General features: G+C 37.4%; 1 protein-coding gene across 2 annotated transcripts in view; it reads right to left on the reverse strand.

Moving 5' to 3' along the window:
* CASC4 (cancer susceptibility 4) overlaps positions 1-24,896 on the reverse strand; it is a 106,102-nt gene that overhangs the window by 24,544 nt on the left and 56,662 nt on the right. For both annotated transcript variants that reach the window (XM_013993061.2, XM_021096541.1), the window contains exons 7-8: positions 20,666-20,764; positions 18,638-18,808 (exon numbers count right to left, since the gene is read on the reverse strand). In XM_013993061.2, coding sequence (XP_013848515.2) covers positions 18,638-18,808; positions 20,666-20,764 — 270 coding nt within the window. The remainder of the gene's footprint in view (positions 1-18,637; positions 18,809-20,665; positions 20,765-24,896) is intronic.

The raw sequence follows: 24,896 nt of genomic DNA on the forward strand, positions 1-24,896 counted from the left end.
TGCTATGAGTTTGTATATATAAACACTTTAGAACAGCAACTGGCACATACTAACCATTCCGATGTTGGCTATTATTAGTCAAAGTTTTATAACATCATCATCATAACAGGAGAGGTTCACCTATTACCACCATTACTACTACCACTACCGTTTGGAGGTTGAATTCAACTGATTTAGTGTTTAAGTCTCTTTTTTAAAAATGCTTTTTTTTTTTTTTTTTTTGTCTTTTTGCCATTTCTTGGGCTGCTCCCGCGGTATATGGAGGTTCCCAGATAGGGGTCCAATTGGAGCTGTAGCCACCAGCCTACACCAGAGCCACAGCAACGCAGGATCCGAGCTGTGTCTGCAACCTACACCACAGCTCACGGCAATGCCAGGGATCCCACTGAGCAAGGCCAGGGATCGAACCCGCAACCTCATGGCTCCTAGTCGGATTCGTTAACCACTGAGCCATGACGGGAACTCCTAAAAAATGCTTTTGAGGCCATAAATTTAGCGGTAAATACTATTTTAGATGTATCCCTCACATTTTGATATGTGTGGCATTTACGTTATTGATAGGTTCTTTTGAAATTCCCATTTTAAATCTCCCCCCAAAGAGTTATTGACGCTTTAAAATTTATAATACAGGGGAGTTCCCGTCGTGGCGCAGTGGTTAATGAATCCGACTAGGAACCATCAGGTTGCGGGTTCGGTCCCTGCCCTTGCTCAGTGGGTTAACGATCCGGCGTTGCCATGAGCTGTGGTGTAGGTTGCAGACACGGCTCGGATCCCGCGTTGCTGTGGCTCTGGCATAGGCCGGTGGCTACGGCTCCGATTCGACCCCTAGCCTGGGAACCTCCATATGCCGCGGGGAGCGGCCCAAAGAAATAGCAGAAAGACAAAAAAAAAAAAAAATTTATAATACAGGGTTTTAAAATACTATTCACACTATAAATTGCTTGAAATTTATTAAGACTATCTATGACAAAGGATCTAGGCAACTTCTGTAATTATTCCATGAGTACTTGAAAAATGTTATTCTTTAAGTGATGGGATCAATATACATTTATATATACTTGAATATACTTGATAGTTTTTGCTTCAATATTTCTATAGTCTTGGTAATTTATAAGCTTTGACAAAGTTTATTAAAACCCGCATTAATTATATAGTTGTCAATTACCCCTTAAAATTGCATCAACTTTTTGCCTTCCTATGTGCCAGCTATGTATTTAGAGGAGTATTTCCTTTTCTCTCTCTCTCTCTCTTTTTAGGCCTTGCCTCGCAGCATGCAGAAGTTCCTGGGCCAGGGATTGAACCTGTGCCATAGCAGTGATCCAAGCCTCAGCAGTGGCAACACCAGATTCTTAGCCACTAGGCCACCAGGGAATTCCTCAACTTAACCATTTTTAAGTGTGTTCAGCGGCACTAAATACATTGACAGTGTTATACAACCATCACCAACATTTATGTTCAGAACATTTCTCATCTTCCCAAACTAAAACTCTATATTCATCCTCCCTTCCCCTCCCCACCCCTTGTTGACCATGATTTTACTTTCTGTTTCTATGAATTTTACTACTCTAGGTACCTCATATAAGTGGACTCACAAGAGTATTTGTTCTTTTGTGACTAGCTTATTTTACTTATCATAATGTCTTGAAGGTTCATCTATGTTGTAGAATGTATCAGAATTTCCTCCCTTTTTAAGGATGAATAATATTCCAGCATACATATATGCTGTATTTTGCTTATTCATTTTTGAACACTCGGGTTGCTTTCACTTGTTGGCTGTTGTGAAAAACGCCACTATAAGTATGAATATACAAATACTTGTTCAAGTCTTGGTTTTAAATTCTTTGGGGTATATACTAAGAAGTGAGAAACTTCTTTTATAGTTCTTTTATTTTCACATTTTCCATGTGTCTGCGTTTAAGATTTAGTTGTAACACTATAGTTGGATTCGGTTTGTGTATCTTTTACCACCTCCTTTAACAGGTAACTTTAATCTGTTTATAGAGTTTTTGTAGTATTTGATCTTTTTTTTTTTTTTTGTCTTTTTGCCTTCTCTAGGGCCGCTCCCACGGCATATGGAGGTTCCCAAGCTAGGAGTCTAATCGGAGTTGTAGCCGTCGGCCTTCGTCAGAACCACAGCAACTTGGGATCCGAGCTGCGTCTTCAATCTACACCACAGCTCACAGCAACGCCAGATCCTTAACCTACTGAGCAAGGCCAGGGATCGAACCCGCAACCTCACGGTTCCTAGTCAGATTTGTTAACCACTGAGCCACTACGGGAACTCCTGTAGTATTTGATCTTATTTCTTTAATTTTACTGTTTAGACTCCTTTCTTTGGATTTTCTTCTTCCTTTCTTTTAATATAATCTCCTATTCCTCCTCAACCCATTGAATACACTTTCATTTTGTCCTTGCTGTTCTTATTAACTGGTATATATAACATTCTATGTTGGTAGTTATTTTCTACTCATCACAACGAAGATACTATTCCATTATCATTTGGCACTTAATTTGCCAATGAAAAATCTGCTGTCAATATAATCAGGTCCTGGTGCTAAAAAATAAGCCTGACTTTTATTTTATTCTTTTGTCCTTAAGGGCCAAATTCCTGAAAGCCTCATTTCTAGACCTGGAACTTAATAGGATCAATCATTCAATTCCTTTCATCATCTTGTATTTTTGTTTCATTTCTTTTTCTTTTTTTTTATAAACAGCCACACCCATGACATATAGAAGTTCTCAGGCCACAGACTGAATCCGAAACACAGCTGTAATCTATGGTGTAAGCTGCAGCAATGCCAGATTCTTGATCACACACCTCCACAGTGACAGGAGCTGCTGAAGTTGGATTCTTAACCCACTTCACAACAGCAGGAACTCCCTTTTGTTTCATTTCTTTTTTTTTTTCTTTTTTTCTCTTAGGGCTGCACCCGCAGCATATAGAAGTTCCCAGGCTAGGGGTCTAACTGGAGCTGTAGCTACCAGCCTACGCCACAGCCACAGCAATGCCATATCGAAGACACGCCCTCGACCTACACTGCAGCTCACAGCAACACTGGATCCTCAACCCATTGAATGGGGCCAGGGGTTGAAGCTGTGTCCTCATGGATACTAGTCGGAATCATTTCCACTGAGCCACAACAGAAACTCCAAGGAGTTCTCTCTTTTTTTGTCTTTTTAGGGCCATACCCATGGCGTATGGAAGTTTCCAAGCTAGGAGTCAAATGGGAGGTGTAGCTGCTAGCCTACACCACAGCCAAAGCAACGCAGGATCCAAGCCGCATCTGCAAACTACACCACAGCTCACAGCAATGCTGGATCCTTAATCCACTGAGACAGGCCAGGGATCAAACCACATCCTCATGGATACTAGTCAGGTTCATTACTGCTGAGCCACAAAAGGAACTTCTCACTTCTTGACTATAGTAATCTTTGGTGTGTTTCTGAAATTATCAATATCCTTTTAGTTCTCTCTTTTTTATATATTGTCTGTTGTTATGTGTGTGAGTACAGCGGATGTATCAAAAGTGAATGAACTCACTAAGCCATCTAGATCAGAGGTTGAAAAATACTTAAAAAAATCCAGGAGTCCCCATTGCAGCTTAACAGTAATGAACCCGATTAGTATCCATGAGGATGCAGGTTCCATCCCTGGCCTCACTCAGTAGGTTAAAGATCCGGCATTGCTGTAAGGTGTGGTGTAGGTCACAGACACAGCTCAGACCTTGTATTGCTATGGTGTAACATAGGTCAGCAGCTGAAGCTAGGATTCGACCCCTAGCCTGGGAACTTCCATATGTCGCAGGTGTGGCCCTAAAAAGACAACAACAAAAAATCAACACATAAAATCATGTACTCTCTGATACACTAGCTTATCTCACCAATGTTGTTCAGGAGAATCATTAACCACAATTTAAAAAATGAATCTCTGGAGTTCCCGTCATGGCTCAGCGGAAACAATCTAACTAGGAACCATGAGGTTGTGGGTTTGATCCCTGGCCTCGCTCAGTGGGTTAAGGATCCGGCATTGCCATGAGCTGTGGTATAGGTCACAGATGCGGCTTGGATCTGGCGTTGACAATGGCTGTGGTGTAGGCTGGCGGCTACAGCTCTGATTCGACCCCTAGTCTTGGAACCTCCATATGCCATGGGTGTGGCCCTAAAAACACAGAAAAAAAAATCTCTGATGGTACTTAAACTTCAATATAGCAGGCTATACATAAAAGACCATATGAGAAACAGCTTAATCAACAACTATCACCTACAATTTTGAAATTCTTGTGACTTTCAGTACAGGCCCGACATTTGAAATGAAATGTTTTCTCAATTGCATCTAAATAGAGTATGCCCCTCCCAACTGACAAACAGATGGGCCTTCCATGGATTCTCAATTTCAATTACTTTGCAGGATGTCTGACTATTTCTTTCAAGTGTGCCTCCAGGATACTCTAAAGTGTCTCCTAAACAATATTTTGTGTCACCATATAGTGTACATTCTACATATTAGGCTAAACCAACCAAATATATTTTCTAAATACAGCAAAACATGTCAACAAATTACCCAGCCATTTTTGCATGATATGGCAAGACAAAATTAAATTTTATTGATACAGAAGTGTATTGGAGTTCCCGTCGTGGCGCAGTGGTTAACGAATCCGACTAGGAACCATGAGGTCTCGGGTTCGGTCCCTGCCCTTGCTCAGTGGGTTAACGATCCGGCGTTGCCGTGAGCTGTGGTGTAGGTTGCAGACGCGGCTCGGATCCCGCGTTGCTGTGGCTCTGGCGTAGGCCGGTGGCTACAGCTCCAATTCAACCCCTAGCCTGGGAACCTCCATATGCCGCAGGAGCGGCCCAAGAGATAGCAACAATAACAACAACAAAAGACAAAAAAAAAAAAAAAAAAAAAAGAAGTGTATTAATAAAATATGATATACTAAGCTATAAAACAAAAATACTAAATTTAGAACTGCCAAAAAATTGTGGTTATTGTATACAGTCTAAGATTTTCCCCCTATGTCAAGTAGTCAGTTTCAATAAAATTTTCAACTTGTTCTAATGGCATATCATTTGGTACCTACAGAATCAAGTACTTTTATATTCATTTCCTGTTTATACTTATATTATTTGTACTTGTTGATCTCCCTATATATACTTTTGGTCTCTAGATGAAGTAAAATCAGATGAAGATACAAACTGAGATTATATCTGCCCTGTCTCCATGATGCAAAAGGAGGCAGGACAGAAAAAGATTCTTTCACATATTTAGACCCTTTCTTCCTATTCCTACTTCATGTTTTCCATTTATCAGCAAGGCCTCAGTATGGTAACAGTACTCTGTCTCTGGCATTTTTCAACATAGTATCTTTTTTTCTCAAGACAACAATCTCCCCATTTATCATTTTTTCAATATTGCTTCTTAGTCCTTGCTCCTTCTTTGCTGACTTTCACTTAATACTTCCGTCTTGAGCCCAGTCTAACCTCATGTACCTCTCTATACTGCCATGGATTCCAAGTATCTAAGCTCCTTCCCTGGATCAACTACAAGTTTTCTATTCTATATTATCATGCTATAGAAAGGGCCATAAAGTCAAATGCCTCCAAGTATCAGACAAGCAAGCTAAATAGAGGCCTTATATTAGAGTGCAATTACAAGAAGTGGGAAAAGGCGAGCCTTATTCTAAGGAGAATAGTCATAATAGTTCCAGTGATTATGTCAAACATTCTAGTTTAAGAGAATTAGATATTGGAAATTTTACATGAAATCTCTTGATTTTTAAATACTGACAATTATTTCAGATTTTTAAAAATCACTGTGTGACAGAGATCCTGTTGTGGCTCAGCAGGTTAAAAAACTGACATAGTGTTGGTGAGGATTCAGGTTCAATCCCTGGCCTTGCTCAGTGGGTTAAGGATCTGATGTTTCTGCAAGCTGTGGTGTAGCCTGCAGATGCAGCTTGGATCTGGTGTTGCCAGGGCTGAGGCATAGGCCTTCAGCTGCAGCTCTGATTTAATCCCTAGCTCTAGAACTTACGTATGTTGCAGGTGTGGCCATAAAAAGAAACAAAAAAAAAAAAAATTACTGTCTGTGCCAAACAAAACTAATAGGCTAGCTGGATACGGCCATGGGTAATTTGTTTTCAATCTCGGCAAAGAATTATTTTTGCTATTTACCAAAGTTTTGGTAACAAAACATAGATCTAACATAACACAAGATCAGATTCTTCAAATTCAACTAAAGCATGGCTGTTCCTATAAGGCTTAATCTCCCTAATAAACAAATACACATATCCCTCATCTGCTATTCCAAACATTCTCTATTACCTATTTTGAATACAAATGTAAAAATGAAATTAATAATTAAAACCATGGAGGGGAAAAAAATGCCCTTAATGCTTACTCATGAAGAATAAAATAAAAATAAAATGGGAAAATATTTTAAAAAGACAATGGAAATAGAAATATGGTATATAAAAACTTAACACATGTAACCAAACAACGAAGAAAAAATTGTAGTTACAAATGCATAATGTTTTATTTAAGTGAATATATTAGTAAGAAGGAAAAGTGTGAAGAATTAAAAAGCTTAACAAGGGTATAAAGAGACAAGTCACAAGTAGCAAAGAATAAAGTAAAAGGCAGGTTGAAAATTAAAAAGTGGCAAAATTAGCAGTTGGGTTTTGAAAAGTAAAAAACTTAACCCATAAACTATATTTTAAAAGAGCGAGAGAGACTATAAAAGTTTCAAGACTAAGAATTTTGTAATAAAGAAATTAAAAGTAGGAAAATTCCCATATAATAATATAATTTATGACCAAGTAATCATTTTCATTATATGACTATGAACAGAACTATAAAATCCCAAAAGTGATGGAATAAGATTAATAAATGCTTGCTATGCACATGCAACTTTGGGAAAACAAAAAAAATAAGACACAGTTCCAGCCCTTATGGAGTTACCACTCTAATAGAGATGACATATATTTATAAACAGTTACAGGACTCAGGACACAATAGCCAGCACTGCTGTTTCTTTAATCTTTGTTTTATAGATTAAATCTTTTCCTTTTTTCTCTTAAGCTATCTACAACCTAGCAATTTGGTAAAGTATACATCTGGGGATATATTTTATCTCCACTGATCCCTCTAGAATTCAGAAGTTCTTAGTGTTAAATCTTATCTTCATGGTAACATTAGTTGTTTAAGTTCAATAAGAATCTGCTCTCCTTATAATAGAACACACTTGGAAACTGGCAAGATTGTGACTGGAATATCATATTTGAGAATGATGCATAAAGTCAGTTATGACCAGACAGCTTTATGGAACTAAGGCTAAATTTAAAGAGTCAATACTTATATAAAGTTCCCCCTTTGGAAAAACTAACATATACCTGCCACACAGCATTCCCAGCTTTACAGGTGAATAAGGAAGGTCACTTCTTGGCAGGCCCAGGAACTTCAGGATATCTTGGGAATCTCAAGATGATAGGAATTTACATTAGTCTATATGTACTGTGTGTCCTGGGCTTGCCTTCCTAGCTTCCAGAGGCTTTTAAAGGTTCAATCTGAGATTCCTCATGAAAAGTTCCAGCAAAGAAACGTCAAAAGATCGATGTGGTCAATCACTATTCTTGCTTCACTTATATGTTCAGACCAACTTTAATGAGACTAGACTTATTTTAAAAACTAATTAGTCTAAATTTGATTTTTCTTTGATAGAAATGGGGGTGATCATAGAGAGAAAAATGGTTCAATAGAAAATGACAGCATACCCTTGTGGCTGTTAAATACCAGTCTTTAAGATTTTGTTACCTACCTGCAAACTAGACTACATTCCGAATCTAGTTTCTTCCAGTATCTGGCTGCAACTCTCCAAATTAAAGTTTCCAATTTTTCTCCCACCCTTCTAACTTTGAATCACTAAAACCTAAAACTATCCTTTCCCCCAAAGCCTTACAAGCTGAAGATAGACAGTTTGATATAAATATAAACTTCAAAGAAGTCACCACAACAGTTCACATATGAACAACTTTTGTGCCTGCTGCTATGTAGGCCACTTAGATCATTTGATGACATCACCAGACTTTCAAGGAAAATCTATCCTTGAAATAAAAGGTATTATCAATGCCTGTCCTCATTCTATCTGAAGATGCTTCAAAACCAACATCTAGAAAATCTTGGCTGACTGCCTTCTGGACTAAAAAACTGAGTTTATAGTTTATACTAATCATTAACCTTTATTTTTCTTATTTTTCTCTTAAAATACCCAGGACTGAGATCAATTCAATGGGTTGTGGGACAATCTAACAACTGTCTCTGGAATGACAGGTTTTAGAACATGCAACCTGAAAATGTAGCATCTTGAAAGATTAAATATTTCAAGCTGAAGAAAACTGAGAAAGGCAATGTATAGAAAGGATTTTCTAACCTTCCCCTAATGTGAGTGTTGCCCTCCCTATTCCTGGAGTAAAGGAACATCTTATACCAAGACAGAAGTATATCTGAACAAATGAGTCTTGATAAATTTTCCTCAGTTTACTACTTAAACTTACCTCATACCCTTTGTCCTATCATTTCTTTCCACAACTTTCCATGCTGCATTAGACCTATAATTAAAACATTCAGGAGTTCCCGTCGTTGCTCGGTGGTTAACGAATCCGACTAGGAACCGTGAGGTTGCGGGTTCAACCCTGGCCTTGCTCAGTGGGTTAAGGATCTGGCGTTGCTGTGAGTTGTGGTGTAGGTTGCAGACGAGGCTCGGATTCCCGCGTTGCTGTGGCTCTGGTGTAGGCCGGTGGGTACAGCTCCGATTCAACCCGTAGCCTGGGAACCTCCATATGCCACAGGAGTGTCCCCAGAAAAGGCAAAAAGACAAAAAGAAAGAAAGAAAAATTCAATGCTAAATATTTTGTATTGATTAGAAAAAGAATAGTTGGGCCTAAAATGTGTCTGTACTATAGTGAGATACCAGATTATACTATTTAATTATATAACAGCTAAAGAATAAAACTAAGAATTTGGAAGGAATTTTCAATTGCCAAAGACCCATTAATCTGAGCAAGGTAAATGTATGTGATTTGAAGACTGAATAACAAATTTGTTGAAGGGATCTAAATTGGAGGGAGAAATTAGTCTAATACTAGAGATGTGCACTTCAAACACTAACCCAGAAGAAACAAAAAATTGGCAAATATGTTCTCAATTCTGCACTAATTATCAGCTCAGAGGACTGAGTCTATGAGTTCCAGACATGAATAATGAACACTCATCTGAATTAAAACTGTAACTTGTTTATTGGAAAGGGAAACCTCTTCTTTGTGAACAGGGCACTGAACATTTTTTAAATTTCAGAGATAACTCAAGAAAAGAGGAAACTTCTGCAGTATATCAACATTCTCATTTACCATTTCAGTTACTTGGAGGTAAAATTTACCTTAATGTTAGTGTAAAATATTAATCTTGCTATGATATTTTAAAAAGAAGATATCACTCAAAAATAGAAAAAAGACAAAAAATACTATATACACATTTCACTGACTCTAAGATGGACTTTTTCACATTTAATACTGTTAACCTCAGGATGCATCTTTGAAGCAATGATGTGTCATAGTGTAACTGACAGCAACTTTTCTCCTTTCTTGGTGGGTAAAAAAAAATAAGTGTTCACCTTAAAATTAATGACTTTTTTTTCTTTTTTTCTTTTTAAGGCTATACTCACAGCATATGGAAGGTCCCAGGCTAGGGGTCTAATCAGAGCTACAGCTGCCAGCCTACGCCACAGCCACAGCAACACAGGATCCAAACTTCATCTGTGACCTGCACCACAGCTCATGGCAATGCCAGATCCTTAATCCACTGAGCAGGGCCAGGGATTGATCATGGTTCCTAGTTGGATTCGCTTCTGCTGTGCCACGATGGGAACTCCAAAATTAATGACTTTTAGATTCAATGAAATATGTGTGTTCTGTCTTCTATCTTCTCCGTTTAAACTGAATGAGTATCTCTCCCCTATTTGTACTGCCTTTGCCTCTTTTTTCTTGCCTTTAAAGATGTATTTCAAAGAATATCCCACTATTCTCTAATATTTGCATAAGTATTGAGTATTAGGTGTATGTATACATATTTTACATACATATATTATTAAGCATATAATTACACAGTTAGACATATTATTATGGAACATGCTGAAATTAGAGAATCTGAAGTTATCTCATTAAGGGGGAGAGACAACGGAGAGGAACTCCTCAGTTTAGGTAGAGAAATTCATACAGTATTTATATAGTCATGTTTGGTTCTTACCAATAGCTTATTGCACAATAAGAAGTGGAGACAGTCACCTTGACACTGATAGAAAACAGAATGAAGATTAAAAACTTTCTTAGATACCACATCCTAAAAACTTTTCATTCATTTTATATTTCTTCTCAGTTATATCCAAATGATGTTGGTAATAATAACGTAAATTTCTCTAAACTAAACTCCTTCTGCGTAAATCTTATTTTCATAATGTAAAATCATTATGTAAATTTTTCTGTACCAGTGTGTTAAGCCATATTTTTCATATACATTAGTTGTTTTAAAAAATGAAAATAAGATTAAACATTCAGGTTTAACCATTTATTTGGGTTGTAATTTCCTTTTGAAGGGCCCTGTGTCATGTAAAATCTATATGCAGTAAACTTGTATGCTTTTTCCCCCTGTTAATCTTTCTCAGTTTAATTTTCAGACCCAGCCAGGGATCCTAAAAAAGTCAAGGAAAACTTTTTTCTCCTCTACAACAGCTAATTACAGAATGACATGGCATATATAATAATGAAAATATGTTCATTGTACTGAAGTACAGTTATTCCTTGAACAACATGGGGGGTTAGGGGCACCGATCCTCCACACAGTCAAAAATCTGCATATAACTTATTGCTGGGCCTCCATATATGCAGTTCCACGTCCTTGGATTTAACTAACTGTAGACAGTGTACTACTACATATTTACTATTGGAAAAAAAATCCACATGTAAATGGATCCATGTAGTTCAAACTCATACTGTTCAAAGGTCAACTACAGGGTGAAAAGGGAATGACTGACTTGGTCCAGATGATATAGATATGAAGAAAAGCTTTATCAGATAGATGCTAGTAGAGCACAGTTATGAAGTAAGATTCAGAGTTTGCCAGAAATAGAACAAGAAAGGGAAATATCAGCATTCCTATTGTAGCTCAGTAGTAACAAACCCAACTAGTATTCATGAGGATGTGGGTTCGATCCCAGGCCTCACTCAGTGGGTTAAGGATCCAGCACTGCTTTGAGCTGTAGTATAGTTCACATATGGCTTGGATCCCGTGTTGCTGTGGCTGTGGCAGCTACAACTCTGATTCTACTCCTAGCCTGGGAACTTCCATATGCCGTGGGTGCGCCCAAAATTAAATATTTTTTCCAAAACTCAAAAGTAGTATAGAGGAGGAAGTGTGAAAAGGCAATGAACCTGAAGATAAATAATCCACATACTAGTCCTAGTGTTAAGGGAACACTGACTGAAACTGCCACCTTGGCCAGGCATGACAATAGCTGCTTGTATGAGTTGTCTCAGAACAGGAGGCCCTGATGAAGAACATGGTACTGCCCTGAAGACCAACTGGGAGAATTTGGGAAAGGCTGATAAGAGGGAGGAGCCAAACTCCCAGAATCCTTGGTGCTGGAATTCATCTTGCCTGAGGGTTATGCGTGCCACCAAGAAGGACTCTGAGCCAGACCAAATATGTGTTGAGCAAGATGACTGGCCAGAGAAAACCCAGCAGCTAGCCCCATTCCCATAAAACTTGAGACTATAAGCCATGTGGCAGAGTAGTTCTCCTGGATTACCTTACTCTGCTGCTCTCCGCCCGGGCGTCCCTTTCCAATAAAGTCTTGCTTTGTCAGCATGTTTCCTCAGACAATTTCTGAGTGTTAGACAAAAGCCCATGCTTGGGCCCTGGAAGGGGTCCCCCGTCCTGCAACACTAGTTGTTCCACTATTTACCTTAAGTAAATTAATTCTCTAGATTTAATTTCCTTGTCTGTAAAATAAAGAAATCACATAAAAGTAGAGTCTCAAACTTTGATGTAAACATAAATAAGGTCTAGGGTAGAGCTTGAAATCTTTTTAACAATCACAGGTGATGTGGATGCTGCTAGTCCAAAGTAGTGAGTAGCAGGGTAGTAGATTATCTCAAATGGTTTCTGTATGTAACTTAAAAGTTTATTTTAAATAATTCTTCTGGAGTTCCCGTTGTGGCGCAGTGGTTAACGAAGCCGACTAGGAACCATGAGATTGCGGGTTCGGTCCCTGCCCTTGCTCAGTGGGTTAACGATCCGGCGTTGCTGTGAGCTATGGTGTAGGTTGCAGACGCGGCTCGGATCCTGCATTGCTGTGGCTCTGGTGTAGGCCGGTGGCTACAGCTTCAATTAGACCCCTAGCCTGGGAATCTCCATATGCTGTGGGAGCGGCCCAAGAAATAGCAAAAAGACAAATAAATAAATAAATTCTTCTACCAGATAGATATTTTTAGGCAAATATGATTTTGAAAAGGATAAAACCAAAGAAAAAACCCATAAGATTAAAAAAAGAATAAAAATTTAAAACTACATTTGAAGACTAGCGATAGAATTTGATATACTAATAGTAAAAATCTCCTGGAATAACAGAGAAAAAATTAGTTTTTCAAAAAATTTTAAGGTAAATTCAGATTATTATAAAGCAAACCCATATATGACAGTGAAACTGAGCAGCAGGACCCTGTGCAGCCCTCCTGAGTAGGAAAAGCCTTTCAGCCTCCTAGATCTTCCCTGAGTTCCAAAGGGTAGATTCAAACAGTTACTAATTAGGGGAGTAAGGGAAAAAGAAACAAAGGAAAGGTAGTCAAGAAACAATAGTGCAGTGATGGGGCAGGGTCCCCGTTCCTCTTCAAGGGATTTATACAACAATCTGATACCTATCTGAGTTCTTCTACAGGAACTAAAGCCCTCACCCAGATGGAGAATGGTAACTTCAGGTTGAATATAAGCACATAGACCCAAGACTGGCTGGAACCAGGAGGCCGATAATGGAGATTCCAGGAACACCACTCTGTTACCTCATCATCAATCAGAGGAAGGTCATACACCCTATACAGTCTTCCCCACCAAATGTTGCCTATAAAAATGCTTCCCAGAAAACCACCTGAGAGTTCAGATTGTTTTGAGCATGAGCTGCCCATTCTCTTTGCTTGGCATTGCAATAAACCTTTCTCTGCTTCAAACTCCAAACTCGGTTTGTTTGGCCTCTATATGCGTTCACATGAACTTGAGTTCAACAACAATACTGTGATTTTTTTTCTTTCTTCTTCTCCCCCCCCCTTTTTTTTTCTGGCCCACCCCCAAGGCAAATGGAGTTGCTGGGCCATGGATCAGATCCGAGCCACAGTTGCAACCTACACCACAGCTGCAGCAACAACTTTAACCCACTGAGCTGGGGTGGGGATCAAATTGTGTCCTGGTGCTACAGAGATGCTGATGATCCCATTGTGCCACAGCAGGAACTCCAATATTGTGATTTATAATAAGAAATATATAGGAGTTCCCATTATGGCTCAGCAGTAGCAAACCCAACTAGTAGGATTCAAATCCGATCTCTGGCCTTGCTCAATGGGTTAAAGGATCCAAGCTGTGGCTGTGGCATAGGCCTGGGACTACAGCTCTTATTCAACCACTAGCTTGGGAACTTCCATATGCTGTGGCAAAATAATGTCATTTGCAGCAACATGGATGGAACTAGAGACTCTCATACTAAGTGAAGTGCCAGAAAGAGAAAGACAAATACCATATGATATCACTTATATCTGGAATCAAATATATGGCACAAATGAACCTTTCTATAGAAAAGAAACAAACTCATGGACTTGGAGAATAGACTTGCGCTTGCTGAATGGGAGGGAGTGGGATGGATTGGGAGTCTGGGGTTAGCAGATGCAAACTATTGCATTTGGAGTGAATAAGCAATGAGATCCTGCGGAAGAGCACAGGGAACTATATCTAGTCACTTGTGATAATGTGAGAAAAAGAATGTGTGTATATATGTATTTTTTAATATATTTTTTCTGTTAGAAATAAACCAGCAGATTCTAAAATTCACATGGAATTGTAAGAGATCCCAAATAGTCAAAATAATCTCATAATGGAGGACAAAACTGGAGGACTCACACTTTCCAATTTCCAAATTTACTACAACATTAATCAAAACACTGTTGTACTGGCATCTGGTCTGAACAGAATAGAACTGAGAATCCAGAATAAACCCAAAAATGTACGGTCAATTAATTGCTGACAAGAATGCCAACACTGTTCAATGGAGGAGAGAAGGTTTCTTCAACAAACAGTGCTGAGACAACCAAATACAGACCTTTGCCTCATACCATATATAAAACATTAACTTAAAACAGATAAAAGATCTACATAGAAGAACTAAAACTGGAGTTCCCTTGGAGCAAGCAGTTAGGGATTTGGCATTAACACTGCACCGGCTAAGGTCACTACTGTGATGTGGGTTTAATCCCTGACCTTCCACATGCTGTGGGTGTAGACAAAAGAAAAACAAAAGAGCTAAAACTACAATTGTAATTACTACTTTGCAACATATACAAATGTTGAATTGGTATGCTGTACACCTGAAACTAATATAATGTTGTAGGTCAATTATACCTCAATTTTTGAAAAAGAGCTAAAACTATAAAATTCTTAAAAGAAAACATGACATTTGACATGGCAAAGGTTTCTTAGATAATGACACCAAAAGCATGAACAAAAGAAAAAACAGATAAATTGGACTTCATCAAAATTAAAACCTTTATGCATCACAGAACACTATCAAAGAGTAAAAAGACAACAACAGAATGGAAAATAACTGCAAATCATAAATTTGATAAGGGTCTAGTATCCAGAATATATAAATAATGCTTAAAACTCAACAACAAACAACTCAATTTTAAAACAGGCAAAGGACTTCAATAGGCATTTCTGCAAAGATATACAAAAGGCCAACTAGTACATGAAAAGATGCTCAATGGCATTAGTCATTAGGGAAATGCAAATGAAAATCACAATGAGATATACACAGGCACTAGGAGGTCAATAGTAAAAACAACAACAATGGAGGGTTCCCACTGTGGCTCAGTGGGTTAAGAACCCAACTAGTATCCATGAGGATGTGGGTTCAATCCCTGGCCTCACACAGTGGGTTAAGGATCCAGTGTTGCTGTGAGCTGCAGTGGAGGTCACAGATGTGGCTCGGATCTGGCCGCTGCAGCTCCAATCTGACCCCTAGCCTGGGAACTTACAAATGCCACAAGTGCAGCCCTAAAAAAAATAAACAAATAAAAACAAAAAACCCAATAACAATGGAAAACATTAAGTGTTGACAAGGATGTGGAAAAACTGGAACTCTCAAGCATTGCTGATGGAATCACAAAATGGTGCAGCTGCTGTGGAAAACAGTTTGGCAGTTCCTTCTAAAGCTCAAGATAGAATTACCATATGACCTAGAAATTCTACATCTAGGTATATACTTAACTGAAAACAGATGTTCAACAAAAGCTTGTAAAATTCATAGCAGGGCTATTCACAATAGCCAACATGTGGAAACAATTTGAATGTCCATCTATGGATGAATAAATAAAGCATATTTATATAATTGAATATTATCCAGCCATAAAAGGAATAAAGTACTGATACCTGCTACAATATGGCTGAAGCTTGAAAATGTTATGCTAAATACAAGAACCCAGATACAAAAGTCTACATTGTATGGTTTCATTTACATAAAATATCCAGAAGAGGTGAATTCACAGTCAGAAAGCAGATTAGTCACTGCCAGGGTAAGAAAAAAATGGGGAGTGATAAATTGTGTACTTTGGTGAATTTTATATGTATTTTACCACAATTTTTAAATTATTTTAAATTAAAAAAACCCTTTCACATGATAAAATATAACGAAGTCTCATATCACAAAAGGCAACAGAAAAGGAAAGCTGTGGAAAATGTAACTTAGAAATGCTAGCACCTGAATTATTTACACAGATATAACACAAAGATATAGGATCGATTTTCAAAGTTATCAGGCTCAGTGGTCAAAACTGATGCACAGAATATATACCAAGATATAATTACAGTAAAATTCCTTACATAAAAATGGACAGGCCAACAGAAAGTACATGTCTATTAAAACATCTTTAAGGAATCGTTATACTCTAAATCTTTAAAACAGTAAAACAGTTACAAAGCAAATGTGGCCATGCCATTGGGAAATAAGTAAATTTAAATATCTCTATGACAGACTGTCCTAGAGAATAATCTGACAATATGTAACAGGAGCTACTAAGTTAATGAAGTGCTTTGACCTAGTAAATTCAGTTAGAGGACTATACTTTTAAAGTAACATCCAAAGTAGGAGTAGCAGGAAATAATTTGAAAGAAAGTCATAACAGCTAACATGAGAAAATATAAAATAATTTAAATAATCAATTAAAAAGTAGAGCTAAATAAACTGCTATTATTGCTTAAACACAATGGAATATATGCATATGCCTCTGTGTACACATATATACACATTTTTAAATGACAATTACATAACTATTGGATAGGTTAAAATCCATGTAAGAAATAACATCAAAGTCAGTCACACAATAGTGCTCACACTGATTTCAACTCTCTCTCTCTATATATATATATATTGAAAAGAATTTGGAGAAAGATTTTAAAATTCATAGGTTTTTTTTTTTTTTTTTTTTTTTTTTTTTTTTTTTTTTTTTTTTTTTTTTTTTAATGGATGCACCCACAGCATAAGGAAGTTCCTGGGCCAAAGACTGAACTCAAGCCTAGCTACGACTTACACTAAAGCTAAAGCAATGCTGAATCCTTTAACCCAACACGCAGGGCCCAGGGTCCAACCTGTACATCCAACTGCTGCAGCTGGATTCTTAACCTATTGTGCCACACTGGGAACTCAACAGACTTTGAAAAAAATATAGGGAGTTCTCTTGTGGTGCAGCAGGTTAAGGATCCTGTGTCATCACTGCAGTGGCCTAAGTTGCTGCTGTGGTGTGGGTTCAACCCCTGGCCCAGGAACTTCCACATGCTGAGAGCATGGCCAAAAATACATAAATAAAGTATAGAAAGTAGTAATTTCCTGGTAATCATTTTCCAATCACATTTTCTCTTTCTCTCTCTTTTTTTTTTTTGCCATGCCTGAGGCACATGGAAGTTCCTGGGCTAGGGATCAAACCTGTGCCACAGAAGTAACCAGGGCCACAGCAATGACAACACCGGTCCTTAACCTGCTGAGCCACCAGAGAATTCCTCCGATCACATTCTTTACCCAAAGATCGGTAAAAAGAGAAATAAGACAATAATAAAAATTTTAATAGAAGAAACAATTTTTATAGAATAAATTCTTAAGTGATCAAATTATTTTATCTTAGTAAGGTTATGACATCACTATAAACCTCTTTTTGTTGAGATAAAAGTTTTAAAGGTAATCCTTCAATCAGACTTGGAGGAAATATTTATTCACTGTATTTAAAATGTTAGCCACATTCTCGCAAATAAAAATATTTTTCATATAATACTTCAGTCAAGAAACACAGATATGCTTAAAAATATCAAAGAAGGAAAGTCAACTAAATGTACATAAACTGTATATTCATATAGATGTATAAATATGAATAACTATCATAAAACCAATAAAAATATCTTGAATAAATTAAAAATGTAATACTGTGCAGTTCTCACTGTACAAAGAACCCATGTACATATTACTGCTTAAACACTGCTCTGAACAGTTGTTGCCATAGAAACCATCATTATAAGTAAACAAAAGCAAACTGGAACTTTTAGACATTCTGTCTGTTTCAGAATTTGAAGAGAAGACTGAAAGAGCAGAACAGTGAAAAGTACAGTTTTAAGAGAGCTGACTTAAGAGACACTGTCCTGCCCCAAATTCTATTACCAAAATTTTTTCTCATACTTCCTGACAATCTACCAATTAGACAATTATGCTGATTAATAGGTATCCTGCATTTATCAAAATCAATGCCTCTGAAACAAGAAGTCTTACTTCATAAAATAGTACTATGAATTTGTTCAATTTCTTTCACTTCTTTCCTAACACCTAAATGAAGCTGACTGCAACTGGAGGGAATGGTTTTAGAAACAGCAATGAGCCTTCTACTATGGAAGTCTCCACAGGTCTCTCTTTCTTCCCGAAACCATTTATCAAAACTCTTTATCTTCCCTCCCTAATCAAAGTTTACATTTATTACCCTAAAAAACTTCTCTTTTTTTACTTTTCAAAAAACTTTTACATTCATAAGAACTAATAGCGTTGTTTTAAAACTAACTCACCTGAAATTTATTATTTAACATTGCAAACAAGAGCTTTTTAAAGTCTTCTTTAAAATCTCTATCCATTTCAAACCTGCTTTTTCTTTTAAATTTTATCATCATACTTTATATGTATACAGCTTTATTATACATTCATTAGAGATAGTAATAATGAAGATCTTAACTGAATCTTGTAACTAAATACATTATACTTAAAGAAATCTTTTCAGCATAATACTCATCAACTGATTCTTACTTTGCTTCAATTTATGGAAATCACCGGCTCTGTCCTTGGTAGCCTGTTTTAGAATATCTGCTTGAATTCTGGGTTCATTCTCCAAGTTAGGGCCTGGAATTATACGCTGAAGAGGATTGGAAGGGTTCTGTTTTGAAGTTCTGGGGTTTCCATTGTGGTTGACATGAGAATCTATGGCATAAAAACATTAAATTAAGGTCATATTTGCAGAAGAACTTCATAAGACCTACTTTAGGAGTTCCTGCTGTGGCACAGTGGGTTGAGAATCTGACTGCAGTGGCTTGGGTTGCTGTGGAGGCATGGGTTCAATCCTTAGCCCAGTGCAGTGAGTTAAAGGATCCAGCATTGCCGTAGCTGCAGTATAGGTAGCAGCTGCAGCTTGGCTTCAAGCCCTGGCCCAGGAACTTCCATATGCTGCAGGTATGGCCATTAAAAAAAAAAAAAAAAAAAGAGGCGTGCCCATCATTGTTCAGCAGAAGGGAATTTGACTAGTATCCATGAGGATACAGATTCGGTCCCTGACCTCGCTCAGTGGGTTAAGAATTCGGCATTGCCATGAGCTGTAGTGTAGGTCACAGACACAGCTCTGATGTGGTGTTGCTGTGGCTGTGGCGTATGCTGGCAGCTGTAGCTCTGATTGGACTCCTATCCTGGGAACTTCCATATGCTATGGGTGCAGTCATACAAAGCAAAAAAAAGAGCAAAAAAAAAAAATATCTGCTTTAGAAAAGGTAAGACGCACTGTTATCTGATACTGGGTAGTCAGCTAGCTTTTTTAAAAGAAGCTTTATTTTATTCCTTTAATTAAATCTTAAAACCAATTTTTTTTTTTTTTTTTTTTTTTTTGGCTGCAACCACAGCATACAAAAGTTCCCAGGCCAGGGATCAAACCTGTGCCACAGCAGCAACCTGAACCACGGCAGTGACAATGCCAGATCCTTAACCTGCTGTGCCACAGAACTCCTGACAACGTGATTTTTAGTTGTGTGAAGTTGACTAATCATTCCCAGGTGAGTATTTTTAGTACTGACTATAAACCTATTCACCAGTGGGATATATAACAGAAACCCAAGGATTAAGACAGCAGTGATACTTGTATCTTTTTTTCCCTCCAAATTCTATATTGCTCTCAGACATCTCAGAAATCCCAAAAGGCTTTTAGAATTCCTAATCTCAAAGTTACTCTCATCTACACAGTGACATACCTGTTAACTCTTGATTCTTTCTTATTGGTATCTCCTGGATATAACTTTTCCCCATACCCCCTTTTTTCTTCATCAAAGCCTTGATACAGATCTTTATTACAATTAATGTTAATCATACCAATTCTCATTTTAAGGGAACATATCTGTAAAATTGAGTAGGTATGTAGTAGAAAACAAACAGATAAGTGCGGCAAAGGGAGTTTAATATGGGTGGATCTCTTAATTTATTGAAGATCCCTGTGAGATAAATCTGAACATATTTTGAAGAAGGTAAATACATATACACTGATCATGAAGAAAGGGAATATAGTCCAGAACAGCAGAACAAATAATTCTGCTCTTAATAACCCATTAGACAGAGTACATTTTTAAATGATTTCTCTGCATTTTATCGGTCATTTGATAATATTTAATATTAACTAGAAGAATAAATGCTACTTCACTGTGTTGCTAAATTACCTGTTTTATTCACTACATAACAATACATGACTAGTAGGAGTTCCTGTCATGGCACAGTGGAAACAAATCCGACTAAGAACCATGAGGTTGCGGGTTTGATCCCTGGCCTTGCTCAGTGGGTTAAGGATCTGGCGTTGCTATGAGCTGTGGTGTGGATCGCAGACTTGGCTCAGATCTGGTGTTGCTGTGGCTGTGGTGTAGGCTGGCAGCTACAGCTCCAATTAGACCCCTAGCCTGGGAACCTCCATATGCCTCGGGTGTGGCCCTAAAAAAGACAAAAAAAAAAAAAAACCAAAAAACAAAAAACAATACATGACTAGTAAACTGATTTTCAAATGGAATTATAAGAATAAAACTTCAATACCTTGAACTATATTTGGGGACAGAGGCTGTCCAGTTGGAAGATGGGATATTGTTTGATGACTTTCATATTGAGAAAAGGAAAGAGGGGGTTTCTTTAAACCTAAAAGAAAAAAATAGATAATATTATTCCCAGTGATATTATGATTTCTAAAAACCAAGCACCATGAATCAATATTTACATTGCACTAATCCTACTTTCTTCTTCTAATTTTGTAATCCTTATATTGGAAAATTAATTAATTAATTTATGGTTATTAATTGGTACATTGCACTGTTCACACATTTTGGTAATCAATAAATCTGACAGGAATACAAGAATCTGACAGAATACAAGACAGGAACTCTGTCCCACCCCATTCACCATTATATCCCCAACACCTAGAATAGTGCCTAGCATATAACAGGAGCTCAACTAAAATTTGATGAATGAATAAATAAATCTTTTCAGATACAATGAGACCTTTTTATAAAGATAATACAAATAAAAACTGACATTTACAAATTAGGTAAAGCTATAAGAATATGCTAGTCTAAGGTTCTCAGATTTTAAGCAAAAACTAAATATTTTTGAAGAGGGAAGTTTTGACTTTTGCACAAAGGACTTTACTAGCAAAGATTAATTTTCTTCCTTAAGGAACAGAGGCAACAGGGAAAGATATCATTTTTTACTTACTCCACTGCAACCTTGGGCTGCTTAATGTGATACAAAGGCAGAGAGCAAAGAAGGTAACTAGAGAGAGGGAAATAGGTGAAGAGGAAAAAAAAATAGCCCATTTATAAGATACACTTTGTGGTACATTTTATTCCTCTAAAACTCTGGTGTGGCAGACACGATACTTTGTTACCCTATTTCATTATATTTTTCCTGGGCACACAAGATCAGCCTTCCTTAGAGTAATGGGCCAGAAAACTGGGTTCTGACCATGAGGTGTAAGTGAAACTGAATGTGCCACTTCAAAGTAGGTCAATAAAATTTTCTATGCAAATCACCTATAGTCCCTCTTCCCTCTGCCACAACTTAAGAGGCTACATATGAAGGTGGCCGCATCAAATAATGTAAGAGGAAACTGCTTGGAGGAGAGCTGTGAAGAGTCATCCAACCTCCATCAGACTGTAATGTGAACAATAAATGAAACTTAATTGCTTTACACAACTGCAATTTGGGCATTATTTGTTAATACATCACAGCTTCATCAATCCTAGCTGGTATACCTGAGTTATTTTTATAATCCTCAAAGTTTATACTTCAATGACTCTATTTCATTTATTATTATACAGATTTCTAAACTTAAGGACCCTTACTCTAAGAAAGAAACCTACTCAAATTTACAGAAAGATGAGGTTTTCTATATCTCACTGTGTTCCCATTTCCTTGCTCCTATTGCCAGATGCAATATCCAGCACCCACCTCTGCACATAAGACAGGTAAATAACACCAATTAGCTAACGTCTTGAAAGGTCAGTACTTCACCAGGTTTAACAATACAATTTTGACTTGTTAACAGGTTCAGCACCTGGTAGGTAAATTAGAAAGAGAAGTCAGTCCTAGTCTACAAATGTGTTAACTTGTTGGACCCTAGCTGGCTCTATTATAAACCAGAAGAGAGGGCATCAACAAGAAGTGACCATACATGTTTTTTTTTTAACTGAAGTATAAATGATTTACAGTGTTGTGTTAATTTCTGTTATACAACAAAATGATTCAGTTATACATACCTTTTTAATATTCTTTCTCATTATGGTTTATCTCAGGATACTGAATATATAGTTCCCTGTGCTATAGTAGGACCTTGTTGTCTATCCATTTTACATGTAATAGTTTGCATCTACTAACCCTAAACCCAGTCCATCCAAACCCATCCACACCCTTGACAACCACAAGTCAGTTCTCTATGTGTGTAAGCCTGTTTCCATTTCATAAATAAGTTTATTTGTATTATATTTTAGATTCCACATATAAGTGATATCCTAAGGTATTTGTCTCTCTCTTTATGAGTTACGGATCATACATGTTCTTAGCTTTATTAAATAATGCCTTTTTCCCAAGAACAAGGTGATTAGAGGCAACACTATGCAAATTTAGATAGGAAGAAAAACATGGATTAAAAGAGCCTTTATAAAACACCCAGAAGAGGGAGTTAGCTTGTGGCACAGCCTGCATTCTCACTGATGTGGCACAAGTTCTGTCCCAGGCCCGAGAACTTCCACATGCCGAGGATACAGGCAAAAACAAAAAATTAATTAATGAATTAATTAAATAAAATAATTTTAAAAATCACCCAGAAGATTCAGTACTGGTATATAGGCATATCGCCTGATATTGCAGGTTTGGTTCCAGATCACTATAATAAAGCAAGTATTGCAATAAAGCGAGTCACACACATTTTTTTGGTTTCCCAGGCCATATAAAAGTTATGTTTACACTCTTCAGTAGTCTATTAAGTGTACAGTGGTATTATGTCTTAAAAACGTACAAACCTTAACTTAAAAATACTTCATTGCTAAAAAATGCTAACCATTACCTGAACCTTTAGCAAGTCATAATCTTTTGCTGGTGGAAAGTTGGAAATACTGTTAAGAATTACCAAAATATGAGATAAGGAAATGCTCACATGAAATGAGGAAATGCTGTTGGGAAAATGGCACTGATTTGCTTGACACAGGGGTGCCACAATCCTTCAATGTGTAAAAAACATAGTCTGTGAAGTGCAATAAAGCTAAGCACAATAAAACACACTATGTCTGTAGTAGAAACCATACACTGATTCCTCAGCATCTGTAGGGACTGGTTCCAGGACACCTCCACCTTCATGCTCAAGCTCCTTAGCCCTCCTTATCCACATTTCTGCATCTGAGGATTCAAACAACTGTGCAGTGTAAAGGTAGTACACAATCCATGGCTAGTTGATTCCACTGATAAGGAACTGGAGAACACGACTATGGTAATATGGAACCTAATAAATTTGACATGAATTGATACATTTCTATAGGAGTTCCCGTTGTGGCTCCGTGGTTAGCGAATCCGACTAGGAACTGTGAGGTTGCGGGTTCGATCCCTGGCCTTGCTCAGTGGGTTAAGGATCCGGCGTTGCTGTGAGCTGTGGTGTAGGTTGCAGACGCGGCTCAGATCCAGCGTTGCTGTGGCTCTGGCGGAGGCCGTTGGCTACAGCTCCAATTCGACCCGTAGCCTGGGAATCTCCATATGCCGTGAGAGCAGCCCAAGAAATGGGGGAAAAAAATTTTTTTCTATAAAAATTTAGAAAAATAGAGATGCACAAAGGAGTTTAAATTGAGCTGTAATTCCACCGCTTAAAGATAACCACTGCTACCATTTTATCTGTTTTTTTTCCCTGTACATTATAGCATAACTTAAAAATTAGGAAACCATCATATATACTATTTTATAATCTAATTTTTTATTTTATACATATTTCTCTATACCATTCCATTTTCTTCTACAAAATTCCTAAATGGTAGTACTGAATCAAAATTTCCAATTTAATAGGTTTGACTAGAAAGATTTGGGTAAAGAATTGCCACCAGGACTTTAAAGATCCATAAACCCCAGCAGCTAAGCCAGTTGGTAGATAGACTTTTACTACTTAGGAAAAAGTAATGGGTGTTCTGTAAACACTTTGGTTTCTACACTTTTACTTTGATTTTTTATTTACTTTCCTTGAAAAGTCCCTTTAAGAAAAACTCTCGGAGTTCTCTCATGGTGCAGCAGGTTAAGGATCCAGCATTGTCAGTGCAGTGGCTCTGTTCAGTGCTGTGTCGAGGGTTCAATTCCTGGCCCCCAAACTTCCATATGACATGGGTGTGGCCAAAAAAAGAAGATTTTTTTTTAAAAGGAATAAAAAGAAAAAATCCAGCCTTGTTTTTGTTGACCTAAGGGGAAAGGTGATTTATTTATACCCAGTAAAAAATAGAGGCTTTCCCAAAAGCCAGAATTAATAGTTACAAGTTAGTGGTACCAAAACAACTGAAGAGCTAGAAAACAACTAGTGGACTTGAAGATAATTAAGAGTGCTAATCCCGCTCTCCAATTTTGTATAGGGTTCTTACAACTTTTTTTCTATACACATATAATTATCTAATGTTCCCCCCATAAAAATGAGATTATAGTGATTATACTGTATTTGCTTTCTTGCAACTAGCTTTTTTCATTAAAAAAACCTCATATATATATTTTTTTCTTTTTTCTTTTTAGGGCTGCACCTGTGGCACATGGA

This window comes from Sus scrofa, chromosome 1, assembly GCF_000003025.6.
Source record: "Sus scrofa isolate TJ Tabasco breed Duroc chromosome 1, Sscrofa11.1, whole genome shotgun sequence".
Lineage (NCBI taxonomy): Eukaryota > Metazoa > Chordata > Mammalia > Artiodactyla > Suidae > Sus > Sus scrofa.